Source organism: Papio anubis, chromosome 15 (assembly GCF_008728515.1).
Source record: "Papio anubis isolate 15944 chromosome 15, Panubis1.0, whole genome shotgun sequence".
NCBI lineage: Eukaryota > Metazoa > Chordata > Mammalia > Primates > Cercopithecidae > Papio > Papio anubis.
Window position 1 is genome coordinate 78,959,039 of NC_044990.1, and position 19,553 is coordinate 78,978,591.

A 19,553-nucleotide genomic window follows, 5' to 3' on the forward strand; every position below is an offset into this window, starting at 1 on the left:
ACAGAAAAGTCCTTTTAAGCAATAACTTCATTATTCTTCCTGTGACTAAAAAGACTAAAAAGATGCCATTAGTGGGTAAAAGGTCCCTTTCTGAGGGCTGTTCTGGTTTGGAAGTGTCTGCATGGTGGAGCATGATCGGAAGCGCAAGGCTGGCCGTGTTTTGCATGTGGCCGTGCCTTGGGGACATCAGGTGCAAAGAGAGATCCATCAGTTCATAACCAGGTTTGCATCAGAGAGAGACACAACCTCTGTCTCATGGTCTGTCACTGCAGAAGGCAATGAAACGGATTCTCAGAGAAGGGGCAGCGGGGATGTCATGCCTGGTCCCGGCTGGGAGAACAGAGGCCCAGGTGGATGCCAGGGGCTCCTGAGCCCAGCCAGCCAGTCTGGAGGGGTGTAGACGGCTGCCCCGTGTTGGTGGGGCATGGAGAGTAGAATGGCATGATTTGGTATTTTAAGGAATTCTTTCTAAATTACTTTTTTTAAAAAGTGAACAAGAAAATGTTGGTTTCTGTTCGTATAAAAATTTGTATCCGTTCTTTGGGATTTAACATTTGTGCTGCCCTAGCGTCATGACATCCATTGTGATGAGAACTTGGCCTAGTTGTGGGGGACCGAGAACGTGTGTCCACCGCATGCCAAGGGCCCTGTGCTGCGGGTCTGAGGTGCTAATGCAGAAATGAACTTGGCCTCAGTTCCCTGAAGAGGTGTGGTGCCATGTGTTAGTGGGTTTCCTGTCCTCGTGGCCTAGGTCTCCCTCGGCCCTCCTGCTTGGAGCAGCCTTGTGCATTCTGTTCACCTCTCCCCATCCCCAGGCCTCTCAGTTCCAATCCAGCCAGGAAGAGCAGAAGTGGCCCGAAGCCCCTGTGCAAAGTAGCAGGCCCTGGTTCCTACCTGCGAGGCCACTTTTCCTCCCAGAGAAAAAGTTCACAAAGGAAACAGATTCTCTACTCTGGTCGTCGCAGCATCACTAACGCTGCGTCCTCTAGTAGGGCTGCTAAATGGAGGCAGGAGCATCGTGGAAAGCAGCCTCTTCAGTCCAAGTAGCGTCTGCAGTGGCCGATTAGTTCTAGCCCATTGTTCATTTTCAGGCCCAAGCAAGAGCCTCCAAGAAGTCAAATGACTGTCTCTTCCCCACCTTAACCCCCTCCTTGCTAATTTTAAGTCAGAACGCAAATTTGGGAAAGCAAAACTTGATAAAGATTGACTGAAACCGGTAGGACAAAAAGGCACAGTTCCACACACCCATGGTGCCGGAAAGGACGACCGCACAGCCCCACCTGCCAAGGACTCCATTTCCCTTCAGAAGGAAGGTGCCGCCCAGGCTAGGGAGGTCCTCCTCTTACTCAGCGGCTGATCTGACTGTCGTGTGTGTTGTTCCTTTGTTTTCTTTTACACTAAATGTTCCATTAATTCTCAGAGAACATTTCCACAACCTGAAACCATAGAGAGGGAGGCTAGGGGTTAGAACTCACCAGGCAGTGAAGAGCCCGCCTAGACCTGAGGGTGCCCAGCGCGAGGAGCCAGAGTGCACAAGTGCCCCGGAGAGCAGCCCTCAGACCAGCCACTGTGAGGGTGCCGAGGACAGAGGAGACGGGAGAGGGAGGGGTGAGCCACAGCCACCATGGCGCCCCCCTGTTCACCAGGGTCCCTTAGCTGGGCTTCGGTGGGGTGGCGTGTGCCTGTGCTGCTGGGCCTGCAGGACTGTGCATTTCTAGAAATGGATTAGGAGCCTGCTGCCTCCTGGTTCTGGTTACTAATTCTTACTCTCCCCTCCCCCTGCATTTTTTAAAATTCAAGGTGAAATCTGTGCACTGTCAAGCTGGAGACACAGTTGGAGAAGGGGATCTGCTCGTGGAGCTGGAATGAAGGATTTATAACCTTTCAGTCATCACCCAATTTAATTAGCCATTTGTGTGATGCTTTCACACACAATTGATTCAAGCATTTTACAGGAACACCCCTGTGCAGCTACGTTTACGTCGTCATTTATTCCAGAGTCAAGACCAGTATCTGCCAAAAAATCACCAATGGAAATTTTCAGATATAAATACTTGTACATATGATTTGTACTTCTGTGAGATTTCCTAGTATCAAAATTAAATCAATCAAACTGAGCATTTGTCTAAATATTAGTTTGCCCTTTCTTTGAAGACAGTGTACACATAGGCGACAGCCTCTGCCAGTAGACTACCAGCATTTCTTTGTGATCCTTTTAAAAGATTGATATAAATGTCAGTTACTTGCCTTGCTTTATTAAATTAGCACTTGCCATTTTTTCATCTGATTGCCTTACTTCTGGAAGTGAGGCCCTCACTCCTGGTGCTGATTTTCCTAACTTCCTAAGGATGGGAGACTGCAAATGCAGATTTTGGCAATCCCTTTCCTGCTGTGTCTCTATGTGGGTGTAGTGTTGATGGCTGACCGCCTGGAGGTCACCTTCCTGGAGGTCACCTTGAAGCTTCCATGTTGGCCGGGGGTGCTGTCTGCACTACTTTGAGGATGAGCGCGCTGCCTGGTCCGTTCCCCGTTGCACAAGCCAGGGCAGTCGCAGGAAGCTTGGGCTGCGTCACCCACCCCGTCAAGCACAGGGCTGCCACAAACTCATCAGCTGAGACCCCTCCTAGCCTTTTTGTGTTTTTTGTGAAGCAAGTTTCCAATTAAGCAAAAGAAGCTAAAAATAATGATCATGTTTTTGTGCCAGATGCAGTTAGCAATCACAGTCTACCATTAAGTTGAAGAGTAAGTGAGCTCTCCCAACAGAGAACGAGGTTACTAAGGATCACAGCAGCTGCATTTTCATTTGGTTCTGAAATTCTTGGAATACATTTCAGACTTTGCTGGGAAGCAGAAGCAAAGAGCCGTGCATCGAGTTGAATCGATGCTGACAATTATTATCAGATGGAGGTGGGTAGTAATTGGTACTTCGTGCCTTGCTAAAATTATTTTAAGTGCTGTTTGTATTTGGAAGCTAAGCTTCTGTCAGGCCTAAAGAACAAATTACTAATGCGTTGGCTCTTCTCTGAAAGGACCACCCCCAAATGCTCTCCCTTCAGGGGGCAGGGACCGGGCCTGGCTGCTGAGATCTGGGCTGAGATAAACTTGCACTTGAAGTCTGGACGCTCAGCTGTGTCTACCAGCAAGTGGGTGTTCATTATTTTGCTAGATCAGAATGTAGAGAACCTTCTACCAAGTAAGTATACCAAAGAAGTGGTGGTCAAACACAGTACCAACACTTTTATATTTGATTTCCCAAAACATCAACTTCAAATTTAAATAATCTTTAATATCTGCTATGAAGCTTGATCTGAAAATTATGAAGAATGGTGCTGTACACACTCTGATATACAGCATGCTTGCCCTGTGGACCTTCTTTACAAATTCTACCCAGCCGTGTGAAATCAGCTTTTCTCAGGGGCTACAGGCCAGAATCAGTGTAATAGGGCTGCTGAAATCTAGCTGCAACACCAAGTCTTTACATTGATCCTAAATATTATCTTGAGCTCAAAGCTGAGCAAACAAAAAACACAAGGAAGAAGAGCAGAAGAATTAGGCATAACATGAGTTCTCTAAATGTCATTTAGGGGTATTAAAATCATGAATTTTTCCTACCAGGTGGAAAGATGGGAGGGAACTACCTTGCTATTTGTGTGTCAACATTATTTGTAAAATCAGCTGCCAGTGAAAGATTGGTTCCTTCTCCCGCTGATTCCTTGGAAAAGGCCCTGTTCTGCTTCGGCCTTCACCCAGCATGGGCTGGGCACATCTTGGAGCCCCAGGGCTCTCAGGCGTAGGCCCACCCTGCCTGCCCCCCTCATCTGTTCTCCCTGGGGTTGTAGCGCAGCCCGTGCGGCCCCTCGGAGTCGTAGCTGTCGTAGTGCGGGAGCTGGGCCCACTCCGGCGGGAAGGTGGCCCTGCTGTACACGAAGCACTGCACCGTAGTGGGCGCCGGCGGCTCCTCCGCGCCCGGGGCCCCCTCCTCCAGCAGCTGTACCCGCAACGCCGTGCGCTGGTACAGGGCCGGGCAACTCTCGAAGTCGTCCAGGAAGCGCAGCATCCGCTCATCTACCGTGTAGACCTCACCCTCCACGCGGCGCCCCGAGCCAGGCAGGTGCAGCAGCCACGGGATGTTGTGCTCCCCCGCGATCACCAGCGGGTAGGGGTCCAGCGTGCGGCCGCGCGCCCGAAAGGCTGCGGAGCCGTGGGCGCCGTCCCACAGGACCCTGTGGTTGGGCTGACCCCGCTTCAAGGTGCCGTACAGGAAGACGAGGGCCATCCGGGCAGAGCTGCGGGGAAGAAGGGAAGCCACAGGTCAGCACCTGGGGCCCCGGCTCCCGCCCTGAGAGCCTGCACTGGGGCCGCTCCCCTCTGCGGGTCACAGCCCGTACCACGTGAATGGGCCTGGCTGTGCTCAGATAAGGCGTTACTTTCCCACGCAGATGAGAATGGCCTACAGTGTTCACACACGATGAGATAGTTTGACTTTCGGCCATTTAAACATGTCAAAGCCATTCCTAGCTTGTGGGCTGTTCACAAACGGGCACCAGGTCGGCTCTAACCTGTGGACATGGTGTCGTTTGCCAATCCCTAGGCTAGAGAAAGGGGCACACATTGGCGACTTCCTTGATGTGTCTGTAGCAGACAGGACACCTGCGTTCTAGGCAGGAGGACCGCGCCCTTAGCCTCCCCGCGCCACCTGGATGGACTGATACTCCTCAGCCCTGCAGCGGCAACCCTGCCTCGCCTGCACAGGCCACCTCCTCCCAGGAACACAGTCCTGACCTGCTGACGGCGGAGCCTCCCCAACTCCGAGGGCACCAGCCTCCACCCCTCCCAACCCCTACCCCCATCGTAGCAGCTCAAGGCCAGAAGACGCCCTGTCCCGGTCCTAGCACGGGCCTCCCAGACACACCCTGTCCAGGTGAGCAACTGCCCCTGTTCTTGAGCCCAGCACAGCCCCTACCTCACTGTTCTCAGCCCTTGTGCGGTGGGTGCGGAAGTTGCGGAGGTTCCAGGCGAGGTGGCCGCCCTCTAGAGCTGCTGTTCTGGGAAAAGGCACTCCTTTTATTAGGACAGTCTGTCAAACCTGTCTCAACAGCCTGCCCTGCTACCTGAGCCCTGCAGAACTGCCATTTTCTTGAGCAATTTTCAATGTTTCTTAAAGGACTTTGAAAATTGCCAATAACTATTAAAATTAGAAATAAGCCAAAAAAATACATACACTTTTGTAAACACCTGTTATCCAGCTGCAGTGAGAATCCAGGTTTCAGCTCTGAGTTCCCACTCGGGTGCTGGCCGTGTGACCCAGCGGAGCTCCAGCACCCGCACCCACACCTTCTGCTGTTTCCCTTTCCAAGGTCTTAGAGGGCAGTGGTGCTTCGTGGGACTCCCCGCAGCGATCTTGGCTCCAGCGTGAAGGTAAATATTTACTACTTGCCTGGGTCTGGGCCACAGACTGTTACATAAGGACAGAAGTGATTTGCCTAAAAGTGACTCAAACAAAAATGGAAATGAGTATTACAGGGGTGGGGGCTGCTCTTCCTGCCCCTCCCTCCGTTGCCCTGTGTGCCCCTGCCATGAGGTGTCAGCCTGTGAGGCGACTCCTTGAGATGGGCTTTGCAGACGGGACTGCAGGTGCAGGAAGACAAGAAATGCAGCTGTCCAGGTACCAGCAGTGGCTCGTGACCCGCCAGAAATGGCCCTGGACACTGGCATTTGCCACCAATTGTGGACAAGTAGACCCTGAAGAAGTCACACTGAACTCATGGGACTTGTTTTCTTCTCAGCAAACAAGAGCTGCTCTGGGGGGCTCTAGGCCTTAGTTTTGCTCAAGAGGCATGTCTGCTGCCTCTTGGTTCTGTCACCAGCCTGTGCGACATCAGTGTTCCCCAGATTTCAGGCACATTGCCCTAGGAAAGGTGTGGCCGTGGGAAAAACACGAGGCTAGCCAGATATGTGTGCCCTGTGGGCCTGGCAATGTGATAGTCCTGGGACACCCTAGCCAGGGTGGGGACACAGATTAGACCTGGGGACATGCTGGGATAGGAAAGTTGAGATGAATTAAGGAGAGCCTGGGGTAGCACGGTGCTGAGGGTAGAGAAGAGGCAAGTGCTCAGGCCTGAAATTGCCAGGACTCAGCTGCTGGGGAAACTGAGCGGGGGTGTACGAGAAAATGACAAAAGGCACCGGCTGAGAGCAGCGCTGGTGTCTGGAGAGGGCACTGGATGGAAGCGGCTGCCATCCCAAAAGACGAGCACCTCGGGGGCAATGACGGTCTGGACCCCGCTGTGCAGCTGCCTTGGGGACTCAGCATTTGGAAGGACTCACATCCCTCCCCTCACCTACATCCCAGCAGCCCCCAGCGAGACTCATCAGCACTTTCCTGCCACGTCTCCCACCCTGTTCTCCTCCCCCAATGCCTGCCTGCCTCCCCGTCTTCTTTGTTCCCCTGGGGTCTGTCCCCAGTGCACCACCCAGAGGGTCCTTGTTAATCTCGTGCTGCAGACTCAACTCTCCCACCTCAACTCCTGCACCCTCTCTCCCCTCATCTGGGTGGCTCCTGCCCCCGCCAGCGCCTGACCTGGAGGGGCAGGAGTAGTAGGCAGGGCCTACTTAGTCTGTCGCATCACTCTGTCTGGTTGTCGTTACAGCACACATGTTCTCTAAATCACTGGTCTTGTTTGTTGCTGGAACGTGAAGAGCCAGAAGAGAACTCGGAAATCGTTCAGTCCAGCGCCTGCAGGTGAGGAAGCCGAGTCCCAGGCTGGTGGCGATCTAGGACCAGCCAGCCCGGCAGGGCCGTAGGCACACTGCAGACTAGCTCTCCACAGCCAGTTGCCTGCCTGGCTTTCCCTGATCCAGTTTTTCAAAATGGCATGTGTCCATGTCAATAGATCGCTTTATAAGAAAAATGAAATTTCTTACCCCTTTCCACTCCCTGGAGGCAACACTTTTAAGGCTTTTAACTGTTGTTTGGCATTTCTCTCCGTATTGTTACTTACACTGCTACTTCTTGATGTCTTAAATCATATCTTGCTTTTCTACTCAAACAGTGGGTAAGCATAGTGGTTCTAAAGCACAGACTTTAACTGTGTGACTTTAGGCAGATGATATAACCTCTCTGTGCCTCAGCTTCCTCAACTGTAAACTGAAGTCACAGCAGCAGCCTGCCTCGGAGACCGCAGTGGGTTACCAGCACACATGGTCCTGTGTGGTCTGTTGACATGTAGCGTGTGCTGCTGCTGCCATCAATGTAGAAGCCTGACCTTTGGCTCTCCTACCACATCCTGCCATCCTCCCAACAGACTCATCACAGTTTTGGGCCAGACCCAGATGTATTTTGGCATTAGAACCATGCAAACATGGCTCTCAGATGAGACACAGAGTGTACTTTGATTACATTTCCTTTCTTAGACAACTTTTTGTTTTTCTTGAAATTCAAAATTGCTTCAAATTTGGTTTTTCGTTTTGCATTTTGCTTAGGTTTCTAGGATTGTAATTCAGCCTCACATTTTCTGAGAGCGTGGTCAGAACCTGGGTCCTGACCATCTGCTGGAAGGTCCTCCCTGCCCAGTGCTAGTCTGGGCTCTCTGTTGCTGCCATCCAGGCCACCCTCATTCCTGTCCCATCCTCGGGCTGGGCTGACAGTTGCAGTTTGCTGAAGTGTATTCCCTCCCACTTTTGGGTAATAACGTGGCTGGGTAGAGGATTCTAGAAATCATTTCCCTCAGAACTTTAAAGACATTTCTTCATTGTCTTCTAATTTTCCAAGTTCTTGCAGAAGAGAAGTCAGTGTGCTGTGATCCAGGTCCCCTGTGTGTGACTCGAGGTCTTCCCTGGAGGCTCTTACAATTTTCTGATGATGTAGACTCTGTTTTCATTGATTGTGCTGGAATTTCCATCTGAATGCTCCTTATCCTGGATTGCAGGGGCATTTTCTTCCCCCTCCTTCCTCTTTGTTCTCTTTCTGGCTCTCCCAATATTCCCGCGGTGGAGGTCCTGACTTCAGCCTCCAGTGCTCTTATATTTACTCCTTTCCTCCAGGTCTTTATATTCTGCTTTATCTTGCATTTCTTCTATTAAAATTTTTTTTGCCATCATATTTATTTCCAATATATATATTTTTTTCAACTTCTTGTTCATTCACAGGCTCAATCCTTTTTTTTTTTTTTTTTTTTTACGTTTTCTTCCTTCCCTTCACTGCCTCCATTTCTCCCAACTCCCTCTTTCCTCTGTTTTGGTGTCTGTGTTTCAAGAGATTTTCTTCACATGTGATCTTGGCTGGAAAAGCTGAGCCACTCTTTGGAAGTGAGGCTGAGCTCTGTAAAGTGGCAGGCCTCACACGGGGCTCTGGGGAGAGGCGCTGGGAGCTCTGCAGGCTTTCCCTCAATGCTCGTTTTCAGGGTGCCACCTCACCACCACTCAGGCCCATGTCCCCAGCATGGAGGTGTTCTTGTCAAGCTCTCCAGAAAGGAACCCACCGTCCTCTGCCAGGTGTGAGGGGAGGCAGTGGCATCTCCTGCACCTTGTGCACACTCCCAGCCTTTCCCTGTCTTGGCCTGTCCTTGCCTCTGTGGCCTGCGGTTCGGTTCTGGACTCCTCCAGCGTTGCAGACACTGCTCAGCTGACTGCTTGTCAGCCTCTCACTGTGCAGGAGCTTAAGTTTTGGGTGTCTCCAGGCTAAGTCAGCTGTCACTCACTTCTGTTTTCCATCTTCCAGAAGCATGTCACCGGCTTTCCTCCGCTGTCCTTGTGGGTCGTTTGAGTAGCATTTAGGAGGAAGCTGGACACAGAGCCTGTCCTCCCTGTCTTCTCTCTTGCTGTACTGCCAGCCCTAGCCCCTTCCTCTTTGCGAGACTTGACGTGAGCCGGAAAGGAAGTGACAAGACAGGCCAGGCGCGGTGGCTCACGCCTGTAATCCCAGCACTTTGGGAGGCCGAGACGGGTGGATCACGAGGTCAGAAGATCGAGACCATCCTGGCTAACACCGTGAAACCCCGTCTCTACCAAAAATACAAAAAAATTAGCCGGGCGGGGTGGCGGGCACCTGTAGTCCCAGCTACTCGGGAGCCTGAGGCAGGAGAATGGCGTGAACCCGGGAGGCAGAGCTTGCAGTGAGCCGAGATCGCGCCACTGCACTCCAGCCTGGGTGACAGAGCAAGACTCCGTCTCAAATCAACAAAACAAAAAAAAAACAAAAGGAAATGACAAGACAGAAACTGCTTGCTTAGAAGGATGGCGAGGAGGTTTCCTTCAGGTATAGGAGACTCAAGGATATGTCAGGTCCCTGTGAAGAAGCCAGGAAAGTAGCAATTGTGGCACCAGAGTGCGGGCTGGGTAGGGCGGATGGCTGGTGATAGCTGAAGGAGCCAGGCAGCGGGGAGGCAGAGAAAGGACTTGCTCTTCCTGCTGCTGAGACGAGAGGAAGGAAAGACGAGGCAGCACTCGCAGGAAAAGGAAAGCCTAATGCAGCCATGCAGGGAACAACGCAGCCGTGCGGGGACGCCCTGTGCTAAGCGCTGGGCATGCAGTGAGACTCCATGAAGCCACAGTGTCATTGAGGGGAGACAGAAAACAGACTTGTCAAAGGGCGCCTTGTGGGAGACAGCTGCACAGCACAGGCGCTCTCCCTCAGAAACCGCTCCCTCAGTAAGAGGGGGCAGCACCATCCACTCGGGCAGGGAGACTGCCGCCAGGCTCAGAACTTGCAAAATGGAAAGTGAGAGCAGTCCTATGGAAGAAGCACTGACTTCAGAATAGAGTTGTAAGATGCTAGGACAGAGCAGGTGCTTGACACGTAATGGCCACTGTTTTCACTATTCCAGGGATTCAACTGCAAAGGAAGAAAAACATTTCATCCAAGAGTGGACAAGCAGGCTTAGGAGAGAGGTAGGAGAAGAGTGTCTTGGAGGATGGTGTTTCTCAAGAGGGCTAATTCCCAGCAAGGACTTCTGGGACCTTGCTTACCGCACGGCCGAGGTTACCTGGTTGTACTGGGTCCCGCACTAAGTAGCTTGTGTCATCTCAGTTTATTTAATGCTGTCAACTCGATAAAGTAGGTGGTATTATCTTCATTTAACAGATGAAGAAACTAAGATGAGGGCTCTGGCCCGGAGCTGGTGAGAGGCCGCAGCAGGAACTGAACCTGGGTCTGCTGGACTCCAAGAGCCTTTCTGGCTCTGTCACTTGCACTGACCCCAAGGCCCAGGGGAGGTGACCCTGTCAAGTATGGTGTAGAACTCAGGCTCTGCAATGGCAGAGATGGTTTGCAAAGGACCCTACACTTCCCTATGCTTTTGTTCCCTACTTGTTTTAAATTTTATCTGATAAACCAAATCCTTCTATTTCTTCTTTTTTAATTTGTGGAGTTTTAAAAATTGTGATAAAATACACATAAAATTTATCATAACTATTTTAAGTGTTCAGTTCAGTAATGTTAAGTATATTTGAGTTGTGAAAAAGGGCTCCAACACCTTTTCATCTTGCGAAACTGAAACTTTGTACCCATTAAACAATAACCATGGAAAGCAAAACCACAGATGAGGAGGAATTGCTGTTCCATGCTATTTTGATTACTGTAACTTTACGGTAAGTTTTGAAGTCAGGAAGTATGAGACCTCCAACACTGTTCTTTTCAAGACCACACTGTCTATTTAAGGTCCTTTGATATTTCCATATAAATTTTTGGATTGGGTTTTCCTCTTTCTGCATTAAAGGATTACATTAATCTGTAGATCACTTTAGGTAGCATTGACATCTTAACAATATTGCCTTCCAATCCATGAATATGGGATGTCTTTCCATTTCTATGTGTCCTCCTTAATTGCTTTCAGAAATGTGTTGTACTTTTCAGTGCACACATCTTGCCTGCTTGGTTAAGTTTATTCCTAAGTATTTTATTCTTTTTGATGCTATTGTAAATGGAATAGTTTGTCTTTTCAGATTGCTTATTAAGTATATAAAAATGCAATAATTATTTGTATGAATTTTGTCTCCTGCAACTTTGCTGAATTTGCTTATTCTAAAAGTTCTAAGGTGGAATTTTTACGTTTTCTATACAGGACCATATTGTTTACAAACGGAGTTAATTTTACTTCTTACCTCCGATTTGGATGCCTTTTAAATTTCTTTTTCTTGCCTGATTGCTCCAGCTAGGACTCCCAGGACTATATTCAATAGAAGTGATGAAAGCAGCATCCTTTTCTTGTTCCTAATCTTAGAAGAAAAGCTTTCATTCTGGCATCACTGAGTATCATGTTAGCTGTGGGCTTTTCATATACTGCCTTTATGAGGTTGAGGTAATTTCCTTCTGTTCCTTTGTTGAGTGGTTTTAATCATGAAGTTGTGTTGAATCTTGTCAAATGCTTTTTCTGTATCAGTTGAAGTGACTGTGTGTTTTCCTTCATGCTGTTAATGTGGTGTATTACACTGACTGATTTTCTTATATTGAAACATCCTTGCATTCCAGGAATAAATCCCACTTGGCCTTTGCATATAATCCTTTCAATGTGTTGTTGAACTCTGTTTGCTAGTGTGTTGTTTAGGATTTTGGCATCAATCTTCATCAAGAATATTAGTCTGTAGTTTTCTTTCTTGGAGTGTCTTTGGCCTTAGTATCAGGTTAGTTCCTTCTTTTTCATTCTTTAGAGGAGTTTCAGGAGGACTGGTGTGAATTCTGTAAATGTTTGGTAGAATATACCAGGGAAGCCATCTGGTCCTGGGCTTTTCTTTTTGGGGAAATTTTTGACTGCTGCTTCAGTCTCTTTACTAGTTGTAGGTCTGTTGAGTCTTGGTAGGTTGTGTCTTTCTAGGAATTTGTCCATTTCATCTAGGTTAGACAATTTGTTGGCATAATTGTCCATAATATTCTCTTGGTCTTTTTATTTCTGCAAGATGTGTTGTTCTGTAGGACACAATGTTTTCTCGCCCATTTCTGGTTTTAGTTATTTAGCTCTTTTCTCTCTTTTTATTTAAGTTGAAGGTCTGTCAATTTTGTTAGTCTTTTCAAACAGCCAACTCTTAGTTTAATTGATTTTCTCTGTTGTTTAAAATTCTCTCTCTTGTTTATCTCTGCTCTAACCATTACTGTTTCTTTCCTTCTGTTAGCTTCGGGTTTTGTTTGTTGTTTTTTGAGCTTCTCATCTCCTTGTAGTCTTGTTTCTTGTCTCATATTCAGCCCATCTCCAAGGGCTGCTGTGAGGATCACAACCAACAGGACACATGAAAAGTCTATGACACTGGCCAGATGCCTCTCAGAACCACAGCAGAACATGCCTGTGATTCATTCTGGCTGGGAGGATGTCGGGCTGCTCTTTGGGTACACCAGGCCCCTGGGCCAGGCTGGGAGAGGTGACACTGCCACTGCAGAAGGAGATGCCACCTTCTGAGAGCCACATGTTACTGTGTCTTCAACCCTGCCCCCTCTCACCATGCTAGTTTTTTTTTTCCCCCATGGCACAGGGTTAGGAGTCAGAGTCTTAGATAATAAGTAATGGTTAGAAACGGCTGTAGGCAAGCCATCCAGGTTTTTCTGGATTAAAACAAATATTTCTCTTGGTCTCTACTTTAATGTGAAATAATTGCCCCCAAGTCAGCCCTGTTGCATCAGACACAGTGTGAGCCCAGCCCTTGTAGGGCCAGCATCAGGAAAGGCAACCTCAGAATTCTGTAGACGGGCATTTAGGGACACAGTACATGGCAAGTATCAAACAATCCACTGTGCCACAACAGGCCTGACTTGAATTCCTGCCTGCACCCCTGAGCACTTTGGGACTTTGGGGAAGTGATTTCAAGTCCCTGAGCTTCCGTTTCCTCCTATTTACCCCAAAGAGTTACCCTCCACTGACTGCCGACTGTGCCGGGCGGGCATGAGCACCTGATGAATGTGGATTCCTTATTCCCCTTGGCCCTTCCTTATCCTGCTCCCTCCTCAGGTCTCCACCTAACTCCATCCTTTATCAAGATCATCTAGAGGTATCTACTAGCTATAGTCTTCTCAATGAAGCCCCATAAGAAATAAAAATGAACACACTGCAAGTTGGGAGAGGCATCAGGCATATCGAGTAGTGGTTGTGGCCTTAATGATTTTCCAAAACCAAGAAAAATGCTTGGGAGGGTGACATTACATAGAAATGATGGTGATTAGGCCATAGAAGGTTAATTCCAACTCTGGAAAATCAGTTCAGTAACTGTTTTCTGCGAAAGATAAATAGCTTATTTCTGTAAAAGAAAACCAGGCAATATAAGTTAACCTTCATTTCTAGGAAGTAATCCAGCCTGCTTGAATGACCAACTAAAATTTTCTACATTTTATATATTGAGTTCAATAGTATCCTTCATAATATAAAGTTAGAGAACACTACTTATGCAACAGAAAAGAAAATAGCCTGCATTTCTGGCTTCTGTCATAAGAAAAACTTCATTGCCTTTCTGATTGTGTTTAGAACAACACACACAGATCCTAACAGGAAGAAACTTGTCCCCATGGGGACTGAGCCAGGATCAGAGTTAAGCACTGAAACAAGCAATTAATTCCCCTTAGAGGATTAAGGCACTCAGGTTCACTTTGAATCAGAAAAGCGAATGAAGAATAAAATGGTGTACAACCAAGAGGCTGCCGGTCCAAGTTATTAAGTTAGAGAACTGAAGAGCGACCCAGGGTGCACAGGACAGGCAGAGCAGCCGCTGACTCACCAGCAAGGAGACGGTGGGGTTTGTTTCATGGGACAAGGTCATCCTTCATGACGCTGTGGAAATGTCGGGGAGAGCACAGTTTGTGCCCTAGGATGCTGGCCTTACTCTAACAGATCCAGTCCACAAAAGTAAATCTAAAAAGTGTGTTTCAGCCTGCCACACCATCATCCCTCGTGCATGGATTTCCTTATAGCATCTTACCGTTAATAAATAGAATCAAAGACAGACATGCATGAGACATTAACGTCAGTTTGGAGAATTTTACTTTGGGGGTTCCTACAGCCAATTCTGAGGGCACTGAACATCTCTGCAGATGTCATTCCCTGATGCTGATGTGTTAAGGATAAGGGCGGCCTGCTGCTATGGTCAGGATTCAAGCATCTTCCATTCTGGAAATCCAAGAGGCCAAAGCTGAACCTGTGTCCCAAACCTAACTGGCCCGGACAATCATGACATCCAGGGGACAGCACGGAGGTGGAACAGGCTCAGAGAGTCTCCAAAAGCTTTAGTTCAGTGAAATCTGGTTTCCCATTGCCAATATTTGAGAAAATAAGAATACTCATGAGCTGTCCATCTGGCTGGGCACTGCCTGAAATGCCTGTCACTTATTCAACAGTTCTCCTTGAAATGCAGTCCATCTATAGTTTCATATTTCACCACTAAAGCGGAACTTGAAAGTGATTACGATTCCTTTGTATAACTGTTAGATTTTTTTCTTGCTTGCTTTTTTTTTCTTAGCCACCTGGTGGTAAGAGTGTAAAAGGCAGGATTTAAGAGTTTATGATGATAGTTTACAAATCACAACCACCTCATATGCCTGGTACACATTTAAAAGCATGCATATGCAGACCAGGTGAACCGAACAAGGAAAGGGCTAGTGTTTAACTCTTCTTAAATTAATTTACAAAAGGATCTTAAATAGACACCGGCTTCTTTTTGAGACGGAGTCTCGTTCTCTCGCCCAGGCTGGAGTGCAGTGGTGCGATCTCGGCTCACTGCAAGCTCCGCCTCCTGGGTTCAAGCGATTCTCCTGCCTCAGCCTCCTGAGTAGCTGGAACTATAGATGCCCGCCACCACGCCTGGCTAATTTTTGTATTTTTAGTAGAGACGGGGTTTCACCATATTGGCCAGGCTGGTCTCGAACTCTTGACCTTATGATCCACCCACTTCAGCCTCCCAAAGTGCTGGGGTTACAGGCGTGAGCCACCACACCCGGCCAATACCAGCTTCTAACATAAAAACCACCTTTATAAAAAGATGCCTCAAGAAAATATTCCTCTCAATATATATGAAAATTTCATGACAGGAGGAAATGTTAGTAAAATCTGTATGTCATCATGTCAAAGCATCTGTTTTCTCCACATGATAAGCCACTAACAATGCATACTGCCCTTCGGCAAGTTAAGACTTTGTTAGAAAAAAGTAAAATGATTTGGACTTGGGTAGCATGAAGCTCAGGCCCCTGCCAGAGGGGCCCTGCCACTGGCCAGGGAGAAGCAGTTTCAGAATCATAAACTCCTGGTCCAGAAGATGGCCTGACAAAGAGCTTTAATTTGCTTTTGTCATTCAACATCTCGTGTCAAAATTGGCCCCAGCAGATCCTGGGCCCACCAGACTCTCAAAGGGCATGGCGATCACGGCTGTACCCTGGTTTCAAGGACACCAACTGCTGCCCTAGTCCTTCTGTGACCACCAGCAGCCACACACTGCGCCAGTCCTGAGCAAACGCAGCCACTCTACATAGTGGAAACAGTAAGAAGCACATGCGATGTTGTGCACGTTTCCCCTAGAGAGGGTTTTTCTTATTTTATGGAAACCTTGTGTCTCATCAAGTAGCCACTTCCCCTCCCCTCCCCCCATTGTAACATTATTTTCCCTGGAGAAAACGCTGAGTGTCTGATATAGTTACACATTAATTCTTCAGAAGTTTCTTAGAACTGTAGGAAACAGGTGAAAAAACAAAACGCCTTGAACTTTGAACCTGCGTCTGGCCTGTGCGCGTGAGGCGGTCCCTAAGGTCACTCTTCCCCGCGCGGCTCGGGGCGACGTGCCAGGGAGGGCTCAGGCCGCATCCTGTTGGCTCTTTGATGCTTTCATTTTGTCGCTTGCTGGTTTCTTTACAGCAAAGGCAAGGGCTTCCTGCTAAGGCAGACCCCTCACCAGCCCCACTGCATACCCCGGAAAAGTCCCTGGCAAAACACCTTTCTCCCATTATCTGCACAGGCCCCGGTAAAACGCTGGCGCCTTTGAAATCAGAGGCCAGGGTCTCCTCTCCACAGTTCGCTCAAGACACTGAACACTCACGGGTCTGTGAAATCAAACAGACACTTGGTCCCTGATGCCACCCCACGCCCCCTGAACACTCCTCAGCAACCATCCCTTGAGTTTTTACTCTTTGGCCATGCCAAATATAAATAACGATTTTTTTCATGCCACATCACTTTAAAGGCAATTGTGTTGCCACCTTTAAAATGTTCAGTGACCAACAATGCAGACATGACTGTCCCCTGCATCCCCATGTCTGCTTCAAGTATGGAAAGGAATTGCTGGAAAATCCCAAGATGCCAGGCCAGGTAATGAGCTCTATGCAAACAGGCAGGATGGAAAACCGGCCAGGGCCACGGCCCCAAATTCCAGGCGCGGCAGCAGGACCGGAGGTGCTGCCAGCCCCTGCTGCCTCCTGGTGGGACGCTCAGAAGGTGCAGCAGAGGCCGGCAGCAGGAGCCAGAGCCAGGAACACATGCTGGGCAGGCAGCCAGCGGCCTGACACCAGAGATGCCGTCAACCTGCGGGGACGGCCTCAGGAACCTGGCTCCACTTGCCGGACCTACCTGTGCCTCACAGGGGATCAACGCTGCCCCCAAGGGACAGCCCTGACTCCATGCCCACCCCATGCCAAATGCTTCACTTACATTCTCCATCTGATGCTCCAAACCACATGGTGAGGTCACTGCACTCCCAGCTTCTCCCCCATTTTGCAGATGGGGAAGCTGGGGCAGAGAGGAAGTGACTCACAAACAAGGCGACCCAGGCAAGGGTAGCAGAGCCTTCACACCTCCTCCTTGACCTCCAGGGCCCCTGGAGGAGGGTACCCTCCTCACTGCCCCCAACCACTCCAGGGTCCCAGGCAGCCAGTGGCCTGGGCTGCCCCTCATACCAGGCTCCGGTCACATCCACCGTGGCCTCCTGAATCTAGAAGGTGCCCTCAGGGTTTACTAAGCACACCCCGGGCTGCCTGCCTGGCATGTGCCATGGAATTGACACTGAGAAGCTGCCACTATCCTGAAATTCTCGATTTTGTCTTTGTATTTTGTAAGTGAAGCGAAGCCTGCTGGATAACACAGCACTCCCGTGAGCAAAGAGCCCAGGAGCGTGGGATCATGGTGGACCCAGGGGGTAGGGGTTCCGGCATTAGGGTGAGGCTTGGGTGAGCCGCTGCCCTTCCCACTGCAAGCAGAACCTGTTCCCCCTGCAGAAGGAAGTAAGGGTTCAGAGAATTCAGACACCAGAGGTCCCATAATGTCCCTTCCTACCCGCACGTCAGCCAACCACATACTTGGAAAATGACACAGAAAGCCAGTGCAACCTGCTAGGCCACCCAGAGTGCCTTTCCCCCTCCGCTTTCCTCCATTATCAGTAGGTAATGGCAGACAGTGTTGGTAGAATATGTGCACCTCAAGAGATGAAAAACTGTTAATTTTTTAATAAGAATTAAATAGATGGGTACGGTGGCTCACGCCTGTAATCCCAGCACTTTAGGAGGCCGAGGCAGGCAGATCATGAGGATTGGAGATCGAGACCATCCTGGCTAACATGGTGAAACCCTGTCTCTACTAAAAATACAAAATTAGCCGGGCGTGGTGGCAGGCACCTGTAGTCCCAGCTACTTGGGAGGCTGAGGCAGGAGAATGACGGGAACCCAGGAGGCGGAGCTTGCAGTGAGCCAAGATAGCGCCACTCCACTCCAGCCTGGGCGACAAGAGCGAGACTCCGTCTCAAAAAAAAAAAGCATGTGTAAGTTATGAAAACTGTCATTTCTGTGATTTCACGAGTTAAATGCATTGAATACATGCACTGAAACTTAAAACTGATATTGCACAATATAAAGATGAATGAAAAGCTCCGTGCTGAGAATTCTGTAATAAGGAAATAGACTGGGTGCCGTGGCTCAGTCTGTCAGCCACTGAGTGCCATGGCTCAGATCTGTAATCCCAGCATTTTGGGAGGCTGAAGTGGGAGGATCACATGAGCCCAGGAAGTCGAGACTGCAGTAAGCCATCTCACCACTGCACCCAGCTTGGGCCTCAGAGTGAGACCCTGTCTCTGAATAAATAAATAAATATGGAGTATGTAATAAAATAACGTGTAGCTTTTAACAACTAAAACCCTCCACGCCAAGTTGAGAGGCTGAGCTGCAAGTCAGCAGAGGAAAGGGCTGCTGCCTCTTCTAGGTCCCTCGACCGCGCCTTTTCTTGCTTTTCGAGCAAGGATGTCACATGGCCCATCCTCACGCCTCTAAACCACAGCTCGAGGGCGAGGTCTTGCCTTCTCTTCCTTTCACCCCACTATGTCATCTGGCATGGCCCGGCGCATGCAGTAGGCACTTCATAAATACTGCAGGAAGCCAAGGGGTCATCCCGCTCAGCCCAGATTCCCAAAGAGGCACCATGGGCCTCTGGGCTGTTAGGAATCTTTCAGGTTCTCCTTGTCTCTCAAACCCCACAGGTTCAAACACAGCCCTGGGGGCACATTCACAGGCCCTGGATTCGGTGCTGGCTCTGCCACCTCTTCCTTCCCACAAGACAACCAGGTCTCCAGACCCTCAGACCAGGCCGGGGAGCAGAGCAAGAAGCGGGATGTGCAGAGAGGACAGGCAGGATGGCACCAGGCGAGCTTCAGCCCCCATTACAGCCAGACAATGAACCTGCAAAACTCACCTCCAGGGACAGCACCCAGACCAGAGGGGGTGGGGTACTCGCTGCCGGGGACACAGGACCCTCTGGGGAAATGGAAATGTTCTTTATGCTGATTGTGCAGTGATTCCATGGGGGATACATTTGTCAAAATCATTGACCTATCTATGCACTTAATCTGTGGATTTTGTTTGTTGTATGTAAATTATACCTCAAAAAACGTGACCTACAAACAAGACTGAATGAGCTCACAGGAGGCAGGCCGGCCCTGTGCAGGCCTGGTCTGCACTTACTGTCACTCGTGTGCGTTCTTGTCGGAGCTCAGCAGGCTTCACAGCCCCAAATCAGAAGCTGAAGCTCCTCATCTTTAGGGTTTCCACAAGCACCCAAGCCTGTCCAAAGCATTTCTACAGATTTGTGCTGGCTTCCCTTACACTCACTTGCTTTCTGGAGACAGTCAATAAAACAAGACAAGAACAAGCCCTCTGGCAGTAGGGTCAAGGTCGAGCAGGCCCGGAAGCATGAGGTGGCTGTAATCCCTGCAGGCCTGGGCACTGGGGTGGAGACCAGGGCTTTCTCTGCCCACCCAGGGTCCCATGCACACCAGCTGCTGACTAAGCAGTGAGTTCCCACGAAGAAACACAGCAAACGGTTTGCCTTTTAGAGTATTTTTCCAGGCCTGCTGGAAGACGGTACAGCAATCACACGCTGGCAGTTGCTCAAAATATGTTTATTCTGCCTGGGGCAGCAAAACCCCGGGCAGCTGGGAAAAGCCAAGAATCTGTGGCTTGTCCCAGCCCGCTCTCCGCTTGTTAAATAGGACACCCAGGTCTGGCTGATGGCAGGCAACTTTCTGTCTACCTTGTGTGCTCCCAAAGGTCTGGATTGTTTCAACTCCGGCAGAAGGCAGGGGAGGCCTGGGAATGCCACCTGTGCCTTTCTGCTGTT

The 19,553-nt window shown here is 49.4% G+C and overlaps 2 protein-coding genes across 6 annotated transcripts in view; one reads left to right on the plus strand and one right to left on the minus strand.

Annotated features, from left to right (window-relative positions):
• PCCA (propionyl-CoA carboxylase subunit alpha) overlaps positions 1–2,130 on the plus strand; it is a 432,199-nt gene extending 430,069 nt beyond the window's left edge. Inside the window, exon 24 of one of the 2 annotated variants that reach the window (XM_031655643.1) lies at positions 1,801–2,130. In XM_031655643.1, coding sequence (XP_031511503.1) covers positions 1,801–1,869 — 69 coding nt within the window. In that variant the 3' untranslated portion in view covers positions 1,870–2,130. The remainder of the gene's footprint in view (positions 1–1,800) is intronic. The other variant, XM_031655642.1, reaches the window with a different exon arrangement.
• Positions 1,973–19,553, minus strand: part of GGACT (gamma-glutamylamine cyclotransferase) — a 56,868-nt gene continuing 39,287 nt past the window's right edge. Inside the window, exons 1-3 of one of the 4 annotated variants that reach the window (XM_031655646.1) lie at positions 5,222–5,365; positions 4,964–5,040; positions 3,223–4,286 (exon numbers count right to left, since the gene is read on the minus strand). In XM_031655646.1, the coding sequence (XP_031511506.1) occupies positions 3,815–4,276 (462 nt within the window). In that variant the 5' untranslated portion in view covers positions 4,277–4,286; positions 4,964–5,040; positions 5,222–5,365 and the 3' untranslated portion in view covers positions 3,223–3,814. Of the gene's footprint in view, positions 4,287–4,963; positions 5,041–5,221; positions 5,366–19,553 lie in introns of those variants that run through there. The other 3 variants (XM_031655644.1, XM_003914040.5, XM_009192172.4) reach the window with 3 other exon arrangements.